Below are 25,215 nucleotides of genomic sequence, written 5' to 3'. Positions count from 1 at the left end.
GAAGTGCTAATGAGGTAAAGATTAAAAAGTAATAATTAGGAGCTAAAAAGTAAATTAAGAGATAAAAAATTGAAATTATGAGATCTAAAGTGCGGCAAGTGCAAAGTACCATGTGATGAAGGCTCCAGTAAAGACGTTTGATAGATTTAGCAAAAATTCCTCTTTTTTTTTTTTTTTTTTAAACACATCAAAATTATTTCCCCCCCGTGTCGTCTGGGGTCCCGTAGGTTTTGGCTTGATTACCAAATAAAAATATATTAAAATGGCCCAGAAAATCCTTTGTAATTTTCGGATGAGACACAAAAGAGGCTTGCAAACTCAATAAGGTTTATTACAGAAGCATTTCCATCTGATATGAATGAAAAGGTTGCTACAAGAAAGCTATTACAGTACACAGCAGCAGTTGTAACCAAGTTCAGATCATTTGTGGCTTGTTTTGAAAATGAACGGATAACAAAGGGTTGTTTTTGGATTATTATTTGGCGTTTATTTTAAGCAGCTGCTCTAATGTATTTCCACATTTGCTTAGTTTAAAAAAAGAAGATGCTTTTCATTTAGCATTAGTGTATGTATGATTGTTGAAAGTCTCTAGGAATTCAACTTGTTTTTGTCTCACCACAACACAAATCCAATTACGTAAAATCAAAATAAAAACATCTTCCATCGTGGTAACCTTCTGCTTTGTTGTGTCTCTTATTACAAGTTATCCACTGGTGTGAACAAGTGTTTCCCCCTCCCCCATTTCTTATCTTTTTGCATCTTTGTCATACTTAAATGTTTCAGATCATCAAACAAATGTAAATTTTAGTCAATGAAAACACAACTCAACACAAAATGCACTTTTTAAATGAAATTTGAAGGGAGAAAAAAAAATCCAAGGCTAAATGGCCCTGTGTGAAAAAGTGATTGCCTCCTAAACCTTAAGTATTAGTTTTGGTGGACAGCAGATTTCATGGTTTCATTTATCACAGCAAGTCTTCCAGGTCCTGATGCAGCAAAACAGCCCCAGACCATCACACTACCACCACCATATTTTACTCTTGCTGTGATGTTCTTTTTCTGAAATTCCAGATGTAATGGGACACACACAAAAACAAAGTTCAATTTTTTTCCCTCAAAGGGGATCATCAAGATGTTTTCTGGCAAAATTGAAACGGGCCTTAATGTTGTTTTTGTTCAGCAGTGGTTTTGGTCTTGGAACTCTGCCATGCAGGCCGTTTTTGCCCAGCGTCTTTCTTATGGTGGAGTCATGAACACTGACCTTAACTGAGGCACGTGAGGCCTGCAGTTCTTTGGATGTTGTTGTGGGGTCTTTTGTGACCTCTTGGATGCGCTCTTGGGGTCATTGTGGTTGGCCGGCCACTCCTGGGAAGGTTCACCACTGTTCCATGCTTTGGCCATTTGTGGGTAATGGCTCTCACTGTGGTTGGCTGAAGTCCCAAAGCTTTAGAAATGGCTTTAGAACCTTTTATACACTGATAGATCTCAATTCCTCTCAGTTAAGTTATGTCTTCCACACAGGGCCATGGAGATTTGGATTTTTTTTCTGCCTTAATAATAAAAAGTTTCATTCAAAAACTGCACTTTGTGTTGAGTTGTGTTGTCATTGACTAATATTTACATTTGTTTGATGATCTGGAATATTTGAGTGCGACAAGCGTAAAAAAGTAAGAAATCAGGAAGGGGCCAACATTATTTCACACCACCGGATGTATGAATGATGTACTGCATATACATACCTGTGTATGGGTGAAATGTGAGATTTAACACTGTGATATGGCCATGAGATCATCTTTGGAGGACTCTTAAAAAGCAAAGTGCATGTTGCGGTGCCATTGTTCCAGTGTTTTACGACGGCGTGGAGGCGTACTGCTGCAGCAAGACAGCGTAGCAGGCGCCGCACACCACCTCGGGCAAGATGGACGACGGCAGCGGCAGCTCGTTGGACGCGCAGCTCTCGCAGAACACGCCGCTGCAGTTCTTACACTGCCTCTACGACAGCAACATCACTGCATCACTACACATGCATTCATACATGCTACCATCTTTCTTTAGGAAGGCTTCGCTATTTCCACAATGTTTTTAGGACTTTTTCCTGCAAGAGGGTGAAGTCGAAGACTTTGGAACATGTATACTGTAGCACTGACGACGTCATCACACATGCTGCTCACAGCCACAAGGGGGCATCATAAACATTGCTGTCCAATCAGAAGGTTCATCCTCCAGAAATCCAGGATGAATCTCTGTAAATGTTATTCCAAGATACACCAAAGGACCAAACAAGAAAAAAAACAAAAAAACACAGAAGTTTCACTCTACAAAGGAATTTGGATGTACATGCTTTACAGCATTTTTTGCATACAAATTAAAGAAAATTGGAGATATGTGGTGTATTAAAAGAAAATAAAATGTTTTTCAGGGGGGGGAAAAATTACAGTCATCCCTCACCACATCACGACTTCACTGTGACGCTTTTCCAAACATATGAATGAACAAATCATGGCGTTTCGTGGTTGAATACGGAATATTAGTTGAAACATACGATGCTACATGTAAGCTAATTGCATAAATTGAGCATTTTCAAGCACGAAAATGAACTATAATACAAATATCGAGGCATCGAAGAAGACGCCCTCAAGTTGTGACATGTAGTATTGTAACGCGGGTCGCTAATGTTACCGTCACGCTCGGTGACGTGCCAGATGTGATCGCCGTCTAGCTACTGAGGAACTAAGGCACATACATTTAGACTAGTTACTGAGGAACTAAGGCACATACATTTAGACTAGTTACTGAGGAACTAAGGCACATACATTTAGACTAGCTACTGAGGAACTAAGAACTAATGAGGAACTAATGACTAAGGCATATACATTTAGACTGGTTACTGAGGAACTAATGAGGAACTAATGAGTAGTGGTTAGGTGGGTTCATTCCTCATTAACTGCTGATTAATTGTGTGTACCTTATTGTAAAGTGTACCCCGTGATTCATGAACCAGTGTGTTACAAAACATACAATGTCATGTCATGTTGCGTTTGTGCTCATCTAACTAGCAAAATAAAACACTTGTATTCGTGGTGTGCTACCTTTGTCTTCAGGACGGAGTCGTCCAGCTGGCACATGCTGCAGATGGAAGGCTGGCTGATCTCCACAAAGGATTCATCCTGCACGACACCGACAGCGTGATGAAATCCACTCTGGACTACACCTCTTCATATGTACAAGACGTCACGCATGATGGTGGGTTCCAGAAAATTCAGATCAAGTCAAAGCTCACCTCCTCATCCTCAGAGGGACACAAGGACCTAAAGAGGAAGACACAAATAGTTGAACACATTTCATATGACCGACGTACAGTTCAAGCTGTTGAAGGTGCATACAAGCTGGAGCTCAGGCTGGTCTTGTCCTCTGGTGTGCCGTGGTCCTCCTTTGTCCCCGGAGGAGACGCCGACCCAGGCTGGAACAAGACGGAGAACACGTCAACGTCATGTCATGGCGTGTATCTCCTAGGGTGGAAATCTCTTGGTGATGGATGATTCCATTAGAATGTAGATACACGGGTTACCGTGCGATTAAAGCAACATATTTCAAAACGTTACGATTCCATGCAGTGTACAAACGATATGATTCGATTCCATTCTATGGTTAATGTTTGTTGACATTAATCTTACATTATAAAACTAGAAAAGCACTCGGACAGCGCAAACCGCCGCCAAATGCCATAGTCCCCCCCCCATATTGTGATTTGCACCATAAATATTAGTCCTACATCTACATATTTAGATTCCTCGACCATGAAAACATACCATGGAAGGGACTGAATAAATAATGCTAACATGCTAATGTTATCTTGCAAGTGTTTATATAATTGCCTGCCTCGGAAATTGCTAAAAATGTTAGTATAATTATGTTAACATGCTAACACCTAGCACGATAGCCCTAAAATGTCTGCTTAAGTTCATATTCATGAAAATCGCAAAAAATACTAGTATGCTAATGTTAGTATGCTGGCAACGCTAACATGCCAATGTTAGCATGCTAACACCTAGTATGACAGTGGTAAGTGTTTATATAAGTGCCTACCTCTGAAAATGCTAACATTAGCATGCTAACACCTAGCATGATAGTGCTAAGTGTCTGCTCATGTTCAAATTGCAAAAAATGCTAGTATGCTAAAATTATCATGCTAGCGATGCTAACGTTAGCATGCTAACTCCTAGCCTGATAGCACAATGTACCGGGAAGGCTAAATGTACCGAACAAGTGCGCTGACCATTTTTTTGTGGAGTTATAAGAGCAAATTCCGAGAATGGTCCTATCCTTAAAAAAAATTTCTGGATCCAGACGGTGATCCAGATCACCCAAAATTGAATCAGTTTTTCCATATCCCATTTCCGGCAGTTCCTGAAAATTTCATCCAAATCCATTCAGAACTTTTCAAGTTATTTTGAACACAGCCAATCAGATCAAGGCCGACAAAAACATAACCTCTGCGCTGCGCTTGGCGGAGGTAATGAAGAAGCCACTTGTATAAAAGTGTCATTCTTAAAAAAGAGCACATCACATCCCCAAGCATGCTGTGAGGCAGGGGTCCCCAACCTCCCCCTCCCAAAAAATGTAAATAATGAATTTGGAAATAACATCAAATTTGATGTAAATAGATGTTGCTAGCGTGACATTTTTTCATTGACAAAACAAAACTCTTTCAGTTTCAGATTCACCGTCTTATATTCATTTTACAGTGCTGACTGATTGAAGCAAAAACACAGAATTTCAGGCGGCCGTCCCCGAAAAGGGAGACATCCCATCTCCTCCTCGCTCCTCTGGAATTGTCTGCTCTCTTTCAGCTCAGAGTCCTCCTCATACTGACCCCCATCCCCCTCGGGTCAGGGAAAGTGGCGTTTTCTATCTCCGTTTGGGCTGGGTTACCATGGCAATACACCCTACCCTAGCATTTCGGCTGGTAAATATCACCCAACCACTGTATGGCGACGTAGGCTGCATGTGTGACACTTTGAAGACAAGCACCTGCACTTGTGTCCCACGATACAATATAATGTGATGCAGCAGTTAGCATACAGTAATACTGTATAGTGGGAGAAATATCAAATATATTCATTTTTGCGTGTGTATGTGTGTGCTAGCTATGTTAGCATGCTAATATATATAAAAAACCTTATCCTTTCAAAATCAATTTTGGAAATATTATTTATGCCAAAAATAATCTAGTTAGAAATCCTACAGTCTTTGCATACCTTGTGTGTAGGCTCTCAGTCGTACAGTTGTCGTCCATCGAGGAAAAGGCTTCTTGAGACGTCATCTGTACTTCTGTGAAGAAGGTGTCGGACGTTTCGCTCCTCATCCAATCAGTTCGCTGACGAAGCTCTTTGGATGAGGAGCGAAACGTCCGACACCTTCTTCACAGAAGTACAGATGACGTCTCAAGAAGCCTTTTCCTCTTTGCATACCTTGTTTGCTGCCAGCGGTGACCTTTTCCCACTTTGTTCGACAGTCCTTGAACACACCATCTCACTACTGTACATTTTTCTTTCGCCTCATATTTGCTCCCAAATGCTGATCGATATGTGGGAAAGGCAAGATTGGATGACGTTATTGAGTGCCAACGTGCGTATTTGTTGGTCGAGTTCCTCCGTGCTCTCAAAACAAAGTCCAGACTGCTGATGGTGGACGGTGGCTCTGTATTCATTGCGTGCTTTTAATTTGACGTTGTTCCCGTGTTAGCTCTACACAACACCTGCGACTATTTACAGCCGCTGTAAGCTACGCAGCATGCGCGACAATCCTTTGGCAACCCGGCGCGTGTCTCGACAATCCACGGTTTATCCTTCACAACCCAAACACCTCCGTGTTATAAAGCCTTGCTGTGTGTACTTTGGGGATGCTCTCCGGCTGCTTCCGCTCCCCCTGAGGCGTGCTGGGCTGCCTGGGCGTCAGGGGGCGCTCTCGCTCCCTCCTCAGCTCCGCCTCCAAATGGGACCTGGAGGAAGGAGAATCAAAGTTCATGTTTTTTTGTAAGTGTGCAGGAGTAGGGCGTACCTGGCTTCAGGTGAAATGTCTGAAGGGGTACGCCACTGTGAAAGACTTTGGGATCTGCTGTCTTATCATTTATCTTCATCACGATTTGTTTTCTGATTTATTGTTGACAATACGTACTTCAAGGGCTATTCAAAAAAACTAATAGCAACATCCCTGATTTAGGGTACGGTGGAACCTCGGTTAGCCTGGTTATGTGGCGGCGAGATCAACCACCACCACCTTCCTGTTTTGCCGTGAGTTATTTTTAACCCACTCTGGGTTACAGCATTGAGGTGAAAAACACTGTTGGATTCAAGAATCAGCTCATGTCAAAACAGGAAGGTGGTGGTGGTTCACCTCGCTGCCACAACGCGTCTTTGGGGACAGTCACGTCAAGAATCACGTCTTCAGTGAAGGTAAAAGCAACCGTAAATGTTCACTAATCCCTTTCATTCATCAGATGCTCTTTTTAAAAACTTAAAAGTAAGTGTAGTTTGTGCACACCCGGAGGATAGAAAGACTGGAACAAATTAAGGTTTGACCAACTGCCCCTGTTGATTTGCCCTCATCAAATATCAGGACACTACTGCCATCACTACTATCAGGAGAACCAGAGTATAGAAGGGGAGGAGCCACATGGCGTGGCCCAGCAAAGTGCACTATATTCGGACACACGCTCCGAGCAGCCGGTGTGCCGCTACGGAGGTCTCTGGCAAAACGTTTTGCACTTTTCAAACACTGCAGCGCTGGCGTTTCAGGTGGCTGGTAAGGTTTTTGGGGTCCACGATGCCGCCCCCGCCCAACAACTACTACAACCAGCGTGTGAAATGCCTTCCTTGGAAACATGAAGGCTTGTTTACAAGTGAGCTCGGGGAAAGTCAGGACAGGCTGTTACCGTTACAGGCAGGAGAAAAAAGGAGCGCTTGATTTGCTCACCCGCACAGCATGGGTAACCTCGCTTCACTGGAGCATTTTTTTTGATTATGGGTTATCAAAGCTATTTTTAATGTTATCTGATTTACTGGTATGACGTCACAATTCCCTCATATCGGCCCAATAGTTATCATGCACCTGTAATTTATACGCATTTCCAGTTGTTTCCTGCACGTCAAACTATAATTGGAAAACTATTTATTATTTCTCATGGGAAAAACTGCCTCGGTTAGCATCTGTTTTGGTTAGAGTTGGCCCTTCTGGAACAAATGAATGACGCGAAGCAAGGTTCCGCTGCAGTTCCGATGTGTCTCGAAGGAGCCAAGGGTGTACCTGTGTCTCCGGAGCTGCTCCGCCTCTGCTTGCAGGCTCTCTATTTTGTCTCCAAACTCCAGCTTGAAGAGGCGGTTGGCCTCCAGCGCCGCCTCCTTGTCCCGCTCGGCCTGCTTGCACCTGGTTGGAGGAGGAAGCGGAGGAGGCGGGATGCAAAAACATAACATAACATAAAAGAAAAACAACTGAAAAACCAAACGTGTGAAGAAGTTTGCAAAGGCTGCTTTTGTTGATTGTTTTATTAGCCTAATGGTTACGACGACAATGTTCACGCACACTAAATCCATACATCATAGTCTTGCCCTGCTCTTTGGATCAACACAACAACGTCCCGCCCTCCCGCAAGTGAGCGCACATGAGCACAGACCGTCCGGGAGGCCGCAGGTCCGACCTCCGACGAGAACAAGTGTGAACCCGCTCGTGTTTTTAAAGGAAAAAGGGTTGGCGAACACAAGGAACCGCTTAAAAGATGTACTGAGTCCACTCTACTCAAAGCTGAAGCTGGTGGAAAGATGTTTTATGGGTTTTTTTACAGAAAGGTAACTCCCTAGTTCGGTTATTTTTATATTAGTGGGGCTTGAAGGTTGGTTGGCGTCGGTACTTCTACTACTGCTGAAGCTGGAGGAGCTTCCCTGCGGCCGAGTTGAGGTTTCTGGCCTGCTTCACCAAATGCTTCTCACTGACAGTAGCATTAGAAATGAGCCATTAAAAAAAAAAAAAAGATGGAGGATGAAGGTGATGAAGGAGAAAACAACAGTGTTTTAAGCTAAAAAGTGGTGACACGGTGATGTGAAGCAAAGCAGATGCTCACCTGCTCTCCATCTGTCTGACGGTGGCCGACATCTGGTTGACTTTGTCCTCCAGCCGAGCGATGACGTCACTCTTCTGCTTGGATCCCGCATCGGCGCTCTTGAGGGGGAAGAAACCAGAGAGTCAGCTGTGAGTCAACCTTCGAGGTAGTGCACCTCTGCCTCGCTCAACTTCCCACACTGTTGACTTCTTAGAAAACAAACGACAGCTGTCCCTCGTTTATCGCGGTTAACTGGTTCCCTACCCGACCGCGATAAGTGAAGCAGGATTCGATATTAATAAATGGGATATTTTCATAGTTATGGCGCAAAAAATTGGCATACGACCTTCTAAATTTGTTTTTTAACATGAATAGACCCCTCTAGATATGAAATAACATCCCTATAGTCACCTTTACATTTGTATTACTGATATAATCAGAGGAAATGAGACATATCAGATATCAGACATAAATACTAAATACCACTATAAATAATGCGGCTTTAAATGGCTTTACACTCATAATACCCATTATAATAGACATAATAAGAGTAAATAAGCCATTTAGGACATAAATAAAACTCCTGTCTATGTGTGTCACAGTAAATGTGTTCCCCAGAAGACCTTAGTGCCGGGAGGACCGGAAGTGACATCGGAGGTTCAGGGTTGAGGTTTAGCTTGTCGTGGGTTATGGCTCCAACAGTAGCCGTTAGAGTAGTTATTACTGTGGTACCTCGGTTAACGTCCGTCCCGGTTAGCATGTTTTTCGGTTGACATCCAACATTTTTGCTCAAATTTTCCCTCGGTTTGCTTGTTTATTTTTTTAAAAACGATGATAGTGAGGGAGCGATGTTCGAACCATGATTTAGCGAGGGACAACTGTACATTTAGTATTTTTTTATAATAATAATTGAGGTATGACTTATTTGCCACTATTAATTTTGTAGAGCAGTGGTTCCCAACCCCCGGGTCACGGGCCATTTGGTACCGGGCCGCACAGAAAGATTATTTATTTCATTTTTTAATGTTTTATTTTGAAAAGTGGCCGGATTCTCTCTGTTACATCCGTCTCACTTGACGCATGTCCACTGTGGGTGTGCTAACTTTCTCTCGCCGCACAGATAGACTACTACTGTATTTTTACCATTTTCCTTCCACCTCATATTTGGTATCAAATGCTGATACTATGTGGGAATGCATGAAGGTAAGTTTTGATGACTTATTGAGTGCTAATGTGCACATTTGTCTCAAGTTACTCCATGCTAGCACACTGCCTTTTACCACACACGTCAAACAGCCATGTCATCATCTCTCTGGAAACACTTGGCTGGAACTTGAACTGGTGGATGGTGGGTCGCCATTCATTTTGTGCTTTTAATTTGATGTTATTCATGTCTTAGTTTTACACAATACACAACAAATAAGATAAATTAGATCGCTACAATGTACGAAACCACCCCCCCCGGTCCGTGGGAGATTTGTGGGAACACAAGCCGGTCCGTGGGTCAAAAAAGGTTGGGGACCACTGGTGTAGAGTATATGATGAGGTTTTTTGTAAATACATTTTAATTTTACTTTTTTTTTTTTTAATTCTCTCTCCTTTCCCTCTTCAGCAGCCTTTATTGCTTCCTCATCAGTGATGGTGTCTTCTGCTCTGCTCATAAAATAGTTCCAGTCATCTTTCTCTCTATCAACACAGCTTGGCTCATCTTCAGACCTTCGATGTTGCTCCTGCAAGAACCCTATTGATTGTGACTACTGTCTTAAAGATGAATTGCGTTTATAAACATGACAAACAGTGTCAGTTTTCTATCCTGTTAAATGCAGGATTATTATTTTGTCTACCCCCACCCAAGCAGCCTGACCTGTGACTTGTGGCTGAGCTGCTGGTTGATGACGCGGAGGTCTTCCAGCTGCTGTCGGAGCTCCACCAGCGCATCCTGCTTGTCGCAGATGTCCTTCTCCAGCATCTTCATGGACAGCTCCATCTCCTGCTTCATCCCGATCTGCACCTCCAGCTCCTTCTCCACGTCCTGCGCGAGAGACACCTCATAGCCTGTCCAAAGAGCGCTAGTCTGAGGAGCAGGAAGACTCACCAGTCGAAGGAGCGTTTCCTCCTTGAGCTGCTTGCGTGTTTCACCCAGTGCTGGACCATCTGATGCAGAGTCGCTTCGCAACGCCTGAAACAAAAACAACAGACGTCAAAAGACTGACAAAACAACAAGACTTTGATGTTTGCTGCAAAAGAAGACCAAGACTTCACCTTCCTGTTGGACTCCAGCTGATACGAGCTCTCTTCCTTCACTCTCTCCACGTCTTCTTGTAGCGTGATGATCCTGTTGTTGGCCACCGCTAGCTGCGCAGGAAAACATCACACACTACATAACACCGTGCTCCCATTAGCGCTGCTATTCACTTAACAGCAGAGTCTCCTGACCTCCTCTGTTAGCTTCGTGTTGGACTTCTCCAGCGCGTCCACTTTGGCCTGGAGGTTATTTACTGAAGCGCTAACAAGACAAGTTGCACCGTGAGCCTCAGTTCTATTTATTAATTAGCTTTAGCAGCGCATTAAGGAAGCTGCAGGTTGCCAAACCTCAAATGTCTGTTGAGCTCCTCCACGTAGTTCTTCTGATCCAGGATGGCTGTGATCTGACCGTCGCTGCAGGCGGAGACATGGATAGATTAAAAACTGTGTGCTACTAGAAGCACATCATGGAGGGACAGCATCAAACAGCCCTTCTGAATCTCTCACACGACGATCACTGTTGTTCCAGTCAGAATTACAAAACAGCCCTCACCCTTCTGCACTCTTGCTGCTGTGTCCGCCATCTTTCAGGTACATTGAGAAATCAATCACTCCAACCTGCAAAGGGAATTTGATTGCAAATCAGTGACACCTGAAACCACACAGTGACTATATGAAGGAGTACTAGGGCCACACTAAACAGGAAGTAAAATAGTACTAACAATACCCTTATGGTATTAGCGGTGTCACAGAATAACAACAATAAAATTGTAATATTATGAGGGAGAAAAAAAAAGAACAAAGAATAATGTGAACGCTATTAATTATAGCCGGGGCGTTTATTTACCTAAACCACAAAGAGGGAGCAGGCGACAACTGGAGCCGGGCTTGTTATACATGATGTGTTTTCACATTTAGGAAATTATTTAACTTGGATAATGATTTGGAGTGCATGAGAAAGTGAAAAGGAAAACAGCTCTCTTTAACTGCACGGTCATTGAACTGGGATACAGTCCACCCTCGCCGGGTCGCCGTTCAAACATCATGCCCCTGCTATCGCGGTTTTTCAAGAATGAATTAATAAATGATCGCCGTTTCGCAGTTGAATACGACATGTTATTAGTTGCAAATTGCACTTATTCTTGGCCTAAGCATTTTCAAGCCTAAAAATGGCTAAATGAACTAAAATCTAAACAAAAAGCAGAAGAATAATTCTGAACTGTGGCTGATGAAGCAAACGAGCTGCTTATGTGAACACTGGACCACGATGCGTTCAGGTGCATTCAGGACATCCGAACGAAGCTTTCTCTCTACGCCACTGTTTTTTGTCTTCGTAGAACAGAACTGTTTATATTATATTATTAACTAAACCCCTTCTCTGTACTTTTTGCAGCTAATCGTCTACAAACGTTAAATCCGGCTGCATTTCCTACTGAATGTGTTCCTTGCTGTCGAACGGCGACCAACCTGCGAGTCCAGGTCTTCTCCTTTCATACACAGGTTGGCATCAATGACGTTGAGCCCGACGAGCAGTCCAGCGATGACGGCGCCCTCCTCCTCCATCATCAGTGCGTTTGGCTCATAGAATTCACTACAAAAGCAGAAGACAACAGCGTTTATGAGGAGAATTGAAGACAATATCGGCAATGTTCCCTAAGACAAGGTGATCAACCTGAGGAGGTCCTTCCTGTTGATGATGGTCTTCATGTAATCAGAGAGCTTCTTCTGCATCAGGGCGAGTCGTAACCACGCCCGCCCTCTTCCTAAAGGGGTTCTGTTATCCAAAAAAGCACATTTTTTAATCACGAGTCTCATTAGATTGTTATGAACTATGACAGGCGGGTTGGTGCGGCGTCTGCAGCAATGCGGACTCTGCATCGGTCTGTTGCGGTGAAGAGGGAGCTGAGACAGAAGGCAAGGCTCTCGATTTACCGGTCAATCTACATTCTTACCCTCACCTATGGTCATGAGCTTTGGTAGTGACCGAACGGACAAGACTGCTGGTGCTAGCAGCCGAAATGAGTTTTCTCCGTAGGGTGGCTGGGCTTTCCCTTGGAGATAAGGTGAGAAGCACTGACATCCGGGAGAAACTCGAAGTAGAACCGCTGCTCCTCCGCACTGAGAGGAGCCAGATGAGGTGGCTCGCGCGTGTGGTCAGGAAACCTCCCGGACGCCTCCCTGGGGAGGTGTTCGGGACACGTCCGACCGGTAGGAGGCCTCGGGGAACACGTTGGAGAGACTATGCCTCTCAACTGGCCTGAGAACGCCTAGGGATCCGCTGGATGAAGAGAGGGAAGTCTGGGCTTCCCAGATGGATATGAACCACATCAACGGCAATGAACTCACTTGAGGCCAGGCAGGTCTTTCACACTGGCGGTGATCTCCCCAGCCTCAGGTGTCAGCTTCTCCACCAGCTCCAAGGCCCCCCAAAAGGACTTGTTCTGGCCCAGGAATGTCTTCTTGGCTGGCAAAACAAAAAAAAAGTCCAAAACTGCATGACCTGATGTGGTTCAACTGCAATGCAAAACGTAAGCATCGTACTTTTCAAGCCGTGTTTCAGGCAGTGCTCCATCACCACAAAAAACTGCTGCAGGGGCGCGTAGTCCGAATCCAGCGTTCGTCCCAGGTTGAGCGCCGACTCGATCAGGCCCTTGATGCTCAGTTTGGCCATGTTCATCAGGTTGAGGCGCTCAATTGTGATCGGGTCCTTAGGATCTGGACCAGACGCAAGAGAGAGAGAACATGACGGGTTCATATTGTTGTTGAGACAAAACCCACTACAGTCGTCCCTCGCAGTGTCTGGGTTTGATGATCGCTCCCGCACTATATCGCGATTTTTCACAAATGAATTACTAAATGATGGCTGTTTCATGGTAGATTATAGTCTATAATTAGTCAAAACATATTGAAATACAAGTGATAGGTAGTATTCTGGTCACTGGGGACAGTAATGACACAAAACATTGAGACATTACCTTACATTACCTTAAGACTGCATGAAGTCAGCCGTGGCATGTCCCACATGATAGAGTGAAAGGAAGTTCTCCTCCCATCCCGTGTGGAAGTGGTAGGTTTTTAGCTTCTTAAGTTTAGAAGAAATAAATTCAAGGCTAACTGGTTGGCTCGCTAGATTGCGAGTCCCTCCAGCATAAGAGTTGAGCAATGTGTTGTAAACAAAGAATAACAGGAGTGTAAAGGTGACAATTTGGGTGTTATTTCATGTCTGCAGGGCTCCAGTGTTAAAAACCGTACTTAGAAAGAGCATAGAAAACCTGTTTATGAATAACTATGAAAATATTCCGTTTATTAACATTGAAAATAACCGCTATAAACGAGGGACGACTGCACTGAGTTTCCTAAAAATAAAACCCAAAAAGCGAAAGAAAACATATAAAATAAAACATAACATAACATAACATTTACATGACTGCAACTGAGAGAAACGTTCAACTCAAGTGGCGATACTACAGCTTCTTATGCAGGGGTGTCCAAAGGGCCAACCGGGGGCCGTTTTTTTTTTTACCCGTGGCACATTCTAAAAATACAATTAATCAAGAAAATGGAAACAATTTTTTTTTTAAATACCCAGCAGTAATTTTAAGAGATTAAAGTTAAAATATTATGAAGAAAAAACAATTATTGAAAAAATTAAAAAAATGAACAAATTAAATTAAAAACAATATTATGTGAAACAAACAAAACAAAGAGAATAAAGTTGCAACTCGGAAAAAATAGGTTGGGAAAAACTTGCAGTATTATGAGAATAAAGTTAAAATGTTATGGGAATAAAGTCAGAACATTACAAAAAAATGTAAAAAAACTAAAAAATAGTAGAAATGTAAAAACAAGCAATAAAAGCGGAAGAAAGGAGAAAAGGTTTACACTAATAACACGCTTTTCACAAAGTTGAGATGGAGGCTGCTTTTCCTTTAAATATATAGAACTGGGTTGTAAATAATGTAAATAATAAATAATGTCAAACATCAAAGTGGCCCATTCATCCTTTGTTTTTTCAGTATGTGGCCAGTGATGATAAAAAATGTGCACACCCCTGTTCTATTACTAATAATTTTACAATTGATCGCTTACAAACGTGGGGCAAAACAGTTTTTGACACATTTGCAATGTGAAAAACACATATAAGAGAGAAATGAATAATAAATACAAGCCAACATGAGCATTAAAGAGTACATACTAGTATACTGCACATGGCATGCAAAAACAACAGCAGCAAAAGACAACACATAGCAATTTTTCGGCCCATAACATCCACGTTTCCCAGGAAGCTTTCCGAGCTGTCTTCCCTGCACAGGACTTGTGGGAAGGCGTGGCAAGCGGAAGAGGAAGGAAGGAAGGAACAAGCACATCCCTAACTGCAGTGTCATCGCTACACATCGGGATGTCATCTGTTGAGCACACGTTCTAAGCACAGGTAGCGGCACTCCTCCCTCGTCGGGGTGAGGCGGCCCCTTGTCTTGGGGGCCGGGAGCCCGTAACATGTTACCTTCATGGGCGGGCTCGGGGTCCGGGGTGAGGGAGATGTCGTTGAGCTCGCGCAGGCACAGCCACTCGCCGTCTACGGACACGCGGAAGTTGCATAGATAGATGGTCTCCCGGGCGGCCTGGGTGATCTTGTCTGTGGTGGGAGTCGGGGTCTCGCTCTGAGGCGTCAGATCAGACATGATGATGGTGATGACTCAGCAGGTTCAGGGATCAAGGGGGGGGGAAAAGGCGAAAAGGAAGTGGTGTTTTTCTTCCGGGAAAATTCCCTCGTGAAGGAAACAAAAAAAACAAACAAACAAAAAAAACACCAAGATGAGGATGCCTTTAGCAGGTGTCTGTGGAGGAGCTGAACGGGTTGCACCCTCCTCTCCTCCTCCTTGGGACCGACTGAGACGCAGCTCTTCCTCCTCCGACCCCTTCCCCCCTCAAGCCCTTTTGTGCAGGAGAGAGATTAAAGGATGCAAGGAGAGGCCGCCCTCCTCCGCTAAGTCACTCTGCCTGTGCACCGCCGTGGATGCACACTGGGTGTTGACCAAGATGGCCGACGGTGGAGGAGGGCTGGGTGGCAGCCAGCACGGCATCACGTGAGCAGATGGTGCATGCGTAAAGAAAAAAAAAGGCGGGGGGTGGGGGTAGCCAGAGGGCGGGGGTAATAGTGATGGGGGTGGTGGTCCCCAGAAAAGGATGCAAGCAGCTTTAAAGTGAAACATGTAAAGCTGAAAACAGCAAGCAGGTTTTCCTCCAATAAATACAATTCTCAAAAAAAATGCATAAATTGATTAAAAGCGTAAGTATGGTCCGTCAACACGAGACTTGCCTGAGAACTACAACACTGCTCGACTGCTGTGAATATCATGAAAGATACAGACGGTATTCTAACATCTAGCTGGCCGTTCTACGGATGACAGGGAGGTGGTCGATCAACAACCTCTTTACTGCAAAAACAAAACAGGCCACTGTCGGCTGAACCATGCTAAAACAACATCAGCAAACTCAACCGCCACACACAGTCAGGACTCAGCCTGTCACGTTCACAGACATTTGGAAATCGCAAAACTCTACCTTCCAGGTCGCTACAGTATCCTCCCTGAGCATGTTCAAGGAAAACTGTCCACCATCCACAATCCTTATGTGAGACATGAACACACATCTGGCCCTGTTCTGTGTGTTCTAAACAGAGAAAAACTGCTAGCATGAGGCAGCTAACAATGCAGGTAATGGGGTAATAAAGGCTTCTAAAAAAACAACAACAAAAAAACCCTGCATATTAACAAAGCTACAGCGATATTGCTATTGTCGGAGCTAACACCAAAGAACTACTTCCCTGGTGTAGCGACAGTGTGCCTCCGTCACAGCGTCTCAGGACCCTACCGAGAGGTAACGTAAGCGACTGGACCTGCTGCCGCATCGCCTGTGAGTTTGGAAAAGTTAATGCTGGGTTTTAAGTCACGCCTCGCACGTGTGTGGTAGCGGATTTGCAACAAAAAAAAGTAGAAATTGTTCAACTTTGAGATTCCACACGCTACCGACTAAGAAAGATACCCCCATCCCATCAGTGGGCATCCCAGCGAGAGCAGACATTGCAAGTATTTCATCAATGAAACGCTTAGCACTAGTGCTACAGGATAACTTGTAGCGTTATCCTGTAATGGTAATGGTCCGCCTGGGGGCAGAGGTAAAAGTAGTCGTCGGCGGCAGCAGCAGCTCTCATGAAGTCTGCCATGATTAGTGGTAGCAAACTCTCTGTCTCTGCTGTTGTGGTAGACGGTAGCAGCGGTCATTGCTACGGGCACTGTGAAATCAACGCGCCCAGGAAAGAAGCTTCAGTAATGCTCAAAATGACCAAAATACGGCAAAATACTTTTAAGTATTGCATGTTATTGTGAATGTGCCTGTTACCACACGGTCAGAGAGTGTATATAAAACGAGAAAACCTTGTTCAAGGGTTTTTTTAGAGGGTGTATCGGCGGAACAGGTGAATCCCATTACACTGCATTATTAGCCGCCTCGTGCTAGCAGTTCTTCCATATTTACAACGTACCGAAAAGGGAAAGATGCGTGTTCTTGTCTCACATAAGGATTGTGGATGATGGGCCTAATCCCTAAAAAAACCTATGAAAGCGACAGTAATAACAAGGCGGGAGAGTGCAATGATGCATTCAAGTGCAACAGTCAGAGTTTGAAAGTAAATGATTTCATTTTTCGGAAAGCATTAATAGTTCCAGCTTGTAGCCCTGTTCCCCATCTCTACTGACCAATGGCGGCACACTGATATCGTCTTAGCCACTTGTCTTTGTCCGTTTATGTATTTCACCGAGAAGGCCAAGTGTGCCCAAACAAGAGACTTTAACAGGAGAGGGTTTTCAAGCTCTGGCTTTTCCTTGGCACCATCGCTAACCATGTCTCCTTGGCTGTACTGACGCATGATTATACCACAAGACAGTTACACTTCCTGTCCCTCACTTAATGTGCGCCGTGTGAGACCTCAGCAGGACCTCATGCCTCCTATTAGGGAAATGTAATTACGATGACCTCCTGATTACCATTCACATAAATGGACGGTGACACAGCATGAGCGCCGAAAAGCATCCGTGTCTCCATGCAACTTGACCGTCGAGGACACGAGAGACGTCAGCTTCATTTTTTTCACATGAACTCAGATGTGCTTCGCTTCTTGTTTTTCACACGGGACCTCAGCTCGGCGTGAGCGTCAACAGATTAACCAACCTTGTTGAAGTTAAAATGTTACTTAAAACATTGCCTGTACAGCTAATAAAAGTTGTAAAAATGGCTACAGTTTGACCCTGAGGATTTATATTCCCATGATTTCCTATGGGGAAAAAACTCCCCCAGCCTTCTGTTAAGTTCTGTGGACATTAGCCAAAGGGTATGCAAAAATGACTTTTTAATGATATCCTAAACAGTGGTATGTGTGCCTAGAGCCTGTTGAAGAGAAAAACCTATCATCTCCCTCGCTCGTTCGCTCCACATCTGAGAGAAGAGGCTTCAGGCTTTGCTACACATCTTAAAACCAAGCCTGGAGCTATCCGTCAGTTGGCTAAACACCTGGCCGTTAAGTTTGATCATTTTGTTTTTCTTCAGCAAACAGGCTAACCTATCATGACGTCGCAGTTAAAATGTGAATGTAATGTTAGCACTGTAGCTCACATAGCTATGCTAGTGTTGCAAACGTTTGTGTCCTCCTGTCCCGCTCCTTAATGTTACGTTGTTGTGTGGATACACGCAGGCGTGGACGAACACAACTCATTAGCATTAAAGTTACAGACATTATTTTTACATGTATATGGTAGCTACAAATGTTTAAATGCGACTTCAAACATTGCCTGTGTTAATAAAGGTGCTGTGATGGCGACAGTTTGACCCTGGAACAGACTATTTGTCATTATTTCCTACAGGGGAAACTACCCCACGCCTCCTAAAATTCCACACAATAGAGTTCAACGGTGGAATTCACAACTACAATTCTCAGTGGGTTGGTTGTTATGTTAAAGAAAAGCAGCGAAACAATTCAGTCTCGCGTCACAAACACAAACAGGAAGTCTTACACGGGACATTGTCATGTGATGGACTCAACTTGTTGACATTAGCTTGAATTAGCCATACAGTACGACATTTCTTTCAAGTTTACATAGTTTATTACGTTTTACGCCACCAGTTTGACAGTTTTGAAGTCTTATTTAAACAAAATAGTCCACTTAAAGTCCATTTTAAAGTAACGGACGAGTTATACAGAGGTTAGCTTGTTTAGTTAGCATAACAGTACAACCTGTAAGTTTTGCATGAATGGCAATTGGTAAAAATGTGTGTCAGTTGTTTCTTTCTACTCACTTTTGCGTTTTGAGTCGACCCTCTCAATGTGGAAGTCATACTTTTGAGGCGAAGAGGGCAACAGCGACCCAGCCTTCCCAAACCTCACGTTGGCGGAGCTCAGAGCCTCCTTGAAATATATCACCGAGGTCGGCGAAAGAGTCTCGTCAGGGCTGTCCACATGTCCGTTCTCGTCCGAGGAACTCTGCCTCCCACAACCGTCCGAGGACGAATGCAGAGGAGGAACATCCCTCGGTTGCACGTCCCTGTCCGCCATCCTTGCAAGCTAGTCCAGGTGAAACTCACTTCATGTAACCCCGGCGGCGGTTCTCTGTGCTCGGCTAGCTAGGCGCGCCTAGCCTCGGTCTCGCATGGAGGTCGATTTTCAGAGACAGTCGACACACTACCCCAGATTTAATCCACGATCGTTCAGGTAAATTGACTCCACTGATGACGGAACATGTCATGCACTGTCCTCGCTGATGACCAGCATACGGGGGGGGGGCCATCCACTGCAAAATTTGAGCTGCGACGTTCGCGAACGAGTCGAATCTTTTGAAAGTCTCTTTCAAGTTAACCGACTCGGAGTTGCGATTCGTTCGTGTATGCAAATTCCCCACGCTGCCGTCATGTGTCACCACCACCTGTGTCCAATCTTGCCAGATCTCGCGAGAGAAACAAGCAGCTATATGAAAACAAGCCTAACAGTCAGTCCATCACATTGTGAAAAATCTATATTTTTTAATAATTATTGCATTATGCATACGCACTGCAAAATTATAATAAACACAGATAACATAAAAACTGTGAATAACAGATTCCAAAATGATGATTGATTATCCTATTTTATCCTTTTATCATTTATACATGGTATAAATTGTTTTCATATTTTTTCTGAATTGTTAAAATGTTTTTGTGCGGATAATTTTACAGTGAAGTTGTTTTGTTTGGAAGTTATTTGTAGCCGGCTTAGTTTTGATAGTGCCAAAGGTGAGGGAAAATTTAAAAAAAGTGATCAAACAGTCAAAGCATGAGAATGTGTTTTCGCCATTTGTGGATAATGGCTCTCACTGTGGTTGGCTGGAGTCCCAAAGCTTTCGAAATGGCTTTATAACCTTTTACACACTGATAGATCTCAATCAATCTCAGTTAATTTATGTTTTAACATGGGGGGCAATCACTTTTTCCACACAGGACCATGTAGGTTTAGATTTTTTTTCTCCGTTTAATAGTAACAAGTTTCATTTTAAAAACTACATTTTGTGTTCAGTTGTGTTGTCATTGACTAATTAAATTTATTTGATAATCTGAAACATTCAAGTGTGACAAACATGCAAAAAAAAAAAAAAAAATCAGAAAGGGGGCAAACACTTTTTCACACCACTGCAAACATCAGAACAGCCCAAAGGCACTTTTAATACAAAAATATAATGCAGATGTTTTAATTCCACACAAAAGGGAAACATCAACAAAGCAAGCCTTTTAACAATAGAATATAGAAATGACAAATACACAACACTAGTCAAGCAAAATATCCCACTGCAGAACAAAGAAGCAAAATGCCAGTAGTCATGTTTGGGGAAATGAAGCAGTACATCTACTTACTTAGGACAACCGTAGCCGTTTCTGGGTTGTTACTGGTCAAATGAAAGGCGTGGAACGTGAAATGTCCAAATAAATACAACAAGAAAAGTAAAAAAAAAAAAAAAGTGCAGATACGCACTTTGAGGGTAGCAAAGAGCATGAGTGTCTGTGCAAACTAATTAGAGAGTCGAGTGCTGCCACCCTGAAACAGACAATGACAATCGTTACATTGCACACCGTGAAATCAAACAATTCAAGCTGGACCGGGAAGAAAACATCTACTAGTAGAACAAACAAGACTGGAGATGAGGTTGCAAGACAGAACACGGAACTCACACTTCCTCTTTGCCGACGTCCTAGCCGCTTTCATGTGACGGCAGAGAGCTTGGAGATCTCTGGTAAGACAGCACCATGTCATCTTATTCAATACACAAAGATTTGTTATTCCGTGACAATTTCATGAGCTGACTTACTGCGTTGGGTAACACTACGGGGTGGTCCGGTAAGAATTCTGGCCTCTTTTTGGCTGCAGGACAACTCGCCAGACCAATTAAAACATCTCTAGAGTAAGATATTCTTTCTGCAATAGAGTGTTTGAAACATACACATGTACATTTAAGGAAAGACAGTCATGTGTCAGACCGGTCAAGTTACCTTCTTTCTGCTCTTGGAGGTTGACAATCTTGCAGAACTGCTCTATGCCAATATCTGTCTGGGGATATTTTAAAATATATGTCCACTTAAGTGTCTTGTTAGAAAACTAAAATAAGAACACATTTCAACAGCACAAAAGGAGCCATTCTTTGTCAGAGCTGAAGTAATGACTGAAGCGACAAGACAATTCTTGTTGGAAAAGTACTGTATATTTTAAGACACCCCCCCCCCCCCCCCCCCAACACACACACACACACACACACACATTGTGTCTTAAATATCATATAGGAATTACATGAAAATTATAAGGGGAAAAAAAAATCACACTTATTCCCAAAGATGGAGAAGCTTAAAGGATATTATGTAGGGATGCAACTAATGATTATTTTCTTAGTCGATTAATCTGAAGCTTGCTCTTTCGATTAATCGAGTTATCAGTGAGGCCCGAGAAATAAATATGAACCAAACACAGACAGTTAGTGGTTTGGTCCGCAACATACTCTCCTGATCCTAATTTTAGGGAGGTTCCAAGTGGAGCTCCAAAATACAAAAATGGGATTGACACACAAAAAATGTTTGAGCAAGCAATTTATTGCAAACAAGAATTAAAGTGAAATAGGCTTTTTATCAGATGATCAAAAGTTGAAGACCATAGCTCAAAAAAATCCTGATAATCTCCTAAAATAGAAATCAAATGTGCAAAAAAGGAGTCAGTGATGAGTAGCTACGCCATTCTTGTTAATCAGCTTAAAAATGCGTTTGGCCATGCTTGATGCCAGTGTTTCCAGGAGGCTAGTGGAATGTTGCTCCAGGTGGTCAAGATGGCTTCATGGAGGGTATCCACTGTCTGGAACTGATGTCCATTTTTGTAAACATCCCTTGCCATCCATCCTCAAATGTTCTCAATTGGATTTAGATGAGGGGAACACACAGGATGGTCCAAAAGAGTGATCTTGTTCCTCTGGAAGAAGTCCTTTGTGAAGTGCAGCGTTGTCCTGTTGAAAAAGCTAGTCATTACTACACAGACGAGGGCCTTCAGTCATCAGGGATGCCCCCTGCAACATCTCCACATAGCCAGCTGTCGTTTGACGCCCCTGCACAACATGAAGCTCCATTGTTCCATTGAAGGATCATGACGGTGCCCCCTCCACTGTGTCGTGCTGAAAAACATCTCAGTTGGGAGCCATCAGGACTGTTAAGGTTACATTTTTTCTCATCAGAGAATAAAACCTTCTTCCACCTTTCAATGTCCCATATTTGGTGCTCTCGTACAAATTCCAAACGGGGCAATTTTGTGGCGTTGAAGGAGACGAGGCATTTTAAGATGTTTTTTCTCCTTAAAAGCCTTCTCTTTCAGATGGCGTCTGATGGTTATTGGACTGCACTCGGCACCAGGAACAAACTTCATTTGGGCCGAGGATGGTCCCGTATCTTGACAGACAGCAAAAAGGATCTTCCAGCTCAGGGCCGGCGACATTTTTTTGGGTCTACCACTTGACTTTTTTGTTCCATAACCCTGAAGATCTTTGAAGAAGTTTGAAATGACTGTCTTACTGCGTCCAACCTCAGCAGCAATGGCCTTGTTTATGCAGCTCAACAATCCCACCGCGTTCAAAGAGAGAAAGCTTTTTTGCCTTTGCCATCAACAGATCATGACAGTGTGAATACCTGACAGAAAATAAAATTCAATCCACATTTTTGCCAAGATTTTGGCTTTTAAATGCTGTGGTCTTCAACTTTTGATCAGCTGCTGAACATCCTATTTCACTTTAATGCTTCTTTGCAATAAATTGCTTACTCTGAATTTGTTTTGGTCTCACTCCCATTGCACTCCCTTTTCTGAAGGTCTACCTACAATCTACTTAAGATACAACAGTGCAAAAAGGGAATTCTTGCAATTTTTCAACTGGTCTTAAAATTTTGACCAGGAGTGTATCACAAAAGAGGCAAAAATGTCCATCATGGTTTTCCAGAGTCAAAGCTGATGTGTGTGAAAATCTTCTTTTGGTAATAGTCTGCTTTCATGGATGACTACGGAAATTAAAAAATATTCACATTTGAGCGGCTGAAATCAGAGGATATTTTCATTTTTAAATCAAAAATCGATTAACTGGATACCAAAATGGTTGTCGATTAATTGGATAATCGATTATGTTGCTGCTCTAGTTTTATGAGAGGAGAAAAAGAAGATATTACAGCAGACAATATGTAAAAGACTTCCGAGTGATCACTTTTGAAGGTTTTACACTGGTTATTTCAAATTATTTTTACACTTGGTTAAGAGTTGAAGATATTTAAATACTGACTTAAAAATGCCTGTGTATATATAAAGATCTTATGATTAACAATCTGATGCTGGAACAAAACAAGTTGAGGTAAAATCCAAGCAACTGCTTAGAGGTCAAGCACAGGCTTTGCTATTGCAGTTCTTACCTCATCATCCACAAAGTCCAGCAAGGCACATGATGGAACAGTTACTCGGGGTTCTAAATCAAGAAATACAAACATAGCACATGAGGGGAGAACTTCGTATATGAGCTGATCTGATAGCAACTCATGAACTTGTTGACGAGTGTTTACAAGTTGAACCTTCTGCTGCACACCACTTACCCATGTCAACTTGGAGGCGGCGACGGAGGGGTCTTGCAGGCTCCAGATGTTTCTGGAGTATCCTTCTCCTTGACACCTCCATTCTGACGTCAATCAGGTTCATCACAGTTTCTCCAGAATTAGTACAAGCTGACAATGCTACAGGCCACAAGTATCAAGTCCACATCTCCGTTCCCAGCTTCATTCTGTATCCATGTGTTTATGAAGCGTGTTTGGCAGTTTTACTCCAGTATCTATTTATTCATGTATACTTAATACCTTTACTTATTTTGTTATTATTTACCATTACTATTTATTCGTTCTGAGTTTTTATTTCTTTGCATAATCTATCCATCCATTGTTGCATATTCTTTATTTTCTCTTTAGAACATGTAAACACACGAAGTGAACAAACTTTATATGTAAGCTACATGTACAAGATAGGTAAGGTACATTTCTAAATATATAGCACATCAGGGGTGGTATAAACAAGCAATTCAATTATGGACTACTTTATATGTAAAATAAGGTTTATTTCAGCAGTGCAATACTCTGCGGAGCTTAGCCACATTAGCTTAGCGATGCACTGTCGCCATGTTATTTTGCATTTTTGCTAGTTATACAGACACGCAATCCCTCTGAAGTTTACGGTTAACCCCAGGAAAAAATGTATATACAAAAGTTTTTTGTTTTTATTACCCCAAATGCTACTGTTAAAGAACAAACTGAGTGATGACCGATTAACACTAGCTCGTACTTCTAACAAGTTACTTATGGTTGGTCCTTTTGTAAACTACGTAGGTGTTCACTTTGTCAACGTATTTCAAGGTAATTGGCACATTAATGTTACGACATTCTGTATTTAAATTCGTCAAATCATTTAATAATTCACCTGCAGACGTGACGGACGTTCGTCGGCGTGTTGTATGGTCACCCGCTAGTGATGTGTCGGTCGCGAACGAATCGGCTCTTGGAGACGGCTCGCGTCGCTTGGAAGCGATTAGTTTTTCCTCGTCTTTTTCTCTGTTAAAGGCGAATGTCATTGGTCAAGATGTGTGGCGAGTGTCCACACTGACAAGGGGAGGTGGGGGGGTTAAACACACACTGTGGTGCTCTTGAGAGCCGGTTCGTTCGTGAGAAATTTGCATTAAGAGGTTTGACTTATTTTGACTTAATCTATTTAGATGGGTTTTATTTATAATATAACATGTTTGTAGCTGTTCATTGAGGTTTAAATAAATCAATTTCAATAATAAAGGCGTGATATCATGAAATGTTTACAACAGTAATTCATTTTTACACAACACACATAAATATTAATTTAAGACAACAAAAGAATCATAGGAACCATTTGGGAGCCAAAAGAGCAGTCTCTTTTTAGTGAGCCCAGCTAAAGGCTCTCAAATGATCTCTCAATTTCCATCACTATCACCCGCATCAAACCCGTACAAAATAAAATAACCCTTAACATCAGTAAAGTTTCATTGCCGTAAATATGTAATATGCTATCCAGTACCCACTGTATCAAATGTGGCCACTTATTCCTTTAGCATAAAATGTTTTTCTAATATAGTAGTTTTTTTGAACAATTCCATTACATTTTGTAAGACAATTCTATGAAACAAAACCGTGGGTGTCAACACAAGAAAATAGCTTCTTTTGAAATGGATATATTTTTAATAAACATATGACAGTATCAATCACACAGAGCTCAGTGA

General features: G+C 42.8%; 2 protein-coding genes across 9 annotated transcripts; both read right to left on the bottom strand.

Moving 5' to 3' along the window:
• rufy3 (RUN and FYVE domain containing 3) lies at window positions 1–19,159 on the bottom strand. Of its 6 annotated transcripts, none has more exons than XM_054773107.1 (18): window positions 18,692–19,159; window positions 12,881–13,054; window positions 12,686–12,803; window positions 12,012–12,113; window positions 11,807–11,930; window positions 10,893–10,957; window positions 10,688–10,753; window positions 10,532–10,601; window positions 10,358–10,450; window positions 10,191–10,274; window positions 9,960–10,127; window positions 8,117–8,214; window positions 7,306–7,425; window positions 5,896–6,001; window positions 3,384–3,460; window positions 3,281–3,308; window positions 3,090–3,167; window positions 1–1,992 (listed from the first exon to the last, which is right to left on the bottom strand). In XM_054773107.1, the coding sequence occupies exons 1-18, from the start codon at window positions 18,945–18,947 to the stop codon at window positions 1,849–1,851; spliced, it is 1,971 nt and encodes a 656-aa protein (XP_054629082.1). In that variant the 5' UTR covers window positions 18,948–19,159; the 3' UTR covers window positions 1–1,848. The 6 variants fall into 6 exon arrangements, with proteins under 6 accessions (XP_054629082.1, XP_054629083.1, XP_054629084.1 ...); XM_054773108.1 differs by lacking the exon at window positions 18,692–19,159 and adding an exon at window positions 14,844–15,399 and having other exon boundaries at window positions 3–1,992; XM_054773109.1 differs by lacking the exon at window positions 1–1,992 and adding an exon at window positions 2,024–2,243 and having other exon boundaries at window positions 18,692–19,158.
• A 164-nt stretch (window positions 19,160–19,323) lies between these two features.
• gra (granulito) lies at window positions 19,324–24,551 on the bottom strand. 3 transcript variants are annotated; one of them, XM_054773117.1, is made up of 7 exons: window positions 24,390–24,519; window positions 23,519–23,601; window positions 23,342–23,394; window positions 20,909–20,966; window positions 20,728–20,834; window positions 20,591–20,649; window positions 19,324–20,456 (listed from the first exon to the last, which is right to left on the bottom strand). In XM_054773117.1, the coding sequence occupies exons 2-6, from the start codon at window positions 23,598–23,600 to the stop codon at window positions 20,611–20,613; spliced, it is 339 nt and encodes a 112-aa protein (XP_054629092.1). In that variant the 5' UTR covers window position 23,601; window positions 24,390–24,519; the 3' UTR covers window positions 19,324–20,456; window positions 20,591–20,610. The 3 variants fall into 3 exon arrangements, with proteins under 3 accessions (XP_054629092.1, XP_054629089.1, XP_054629090.1); XM_054773114.1 differs by having other exon boundaries at window positions 19,508–20,456; window positions 23,519–23,656; window positions 24,390–24,551; XM_054773115.1 differs by having other exon boundaries at window positions 19,508–20,456; window positions 23,519–23,703; window positions 24,390–24,487.
• Window positions 24,552–25,215: the final 664 nt, after the last annotated feature.

Source organism: Dunckerocampus dactyliophorus, chromosome 4 (genome assembly GCF_027744805.1).
Source record: "Dunckerocampus dactyliophorus isolate RoL2022-P2 chromosome 4, RoL_Ddac_1.1, whole genome shotgun sequence".
NCBI lineage: Eukaryota > Metazoa > Chordata > Actinopteri > Syngnathiformes > Syngnathidae > Dunckerocampus > Dunckerocampus dactyliophorus.
The sequence above is the reverse complement of the archived record's forward strand: the minus strand, read 5'-3'. Positions and strand labels throughout refer to the sequence as shown.

Coding starts and splice junctions, on each gene's coding strand:
- rufy3 (XM_054773107.1), bottom strand. CDS start 18,947: ATGGCGGACAGGGACGTGCAACCGAGGGATGTTCCTCCTCTGCATTCG. Junction 12,804..12,880: donor CCTGAAACACGGCTTGAAAA/GTACGATGCTTA, acceptor TTGTTTTGCCAG/CCAAGAAGACATTCCTGGGC. Junction 12,114..12,685: donor AAAGACCTGCCTGGCCTCAA/GTGAGTTCATTG, acceptor TTTGGATAACAG/AACCCCTTTAGGAAGAGGGC.
- gra (XM_054773114.1), bottom strand. CDS start 24,540: ATGACATTCGCCTTTAACAGAGAAAAAGACGAGGAAAAACTAATCGCT. Junction 23,395..23,518: donor CCGCCTCCAAGTTGACATGG/GTAAGTGGTGTG, acceptor TTCTTGATTTAG/AACCCCGAGTAACTGTTCCA. Junction 20,835..20,908: donor CCTCCAAGAGCAGAAAGAAG/GTAACTTGACCG, acceptor ACTCTATTGCAG/AAAGAATATCTTACTCTAGA.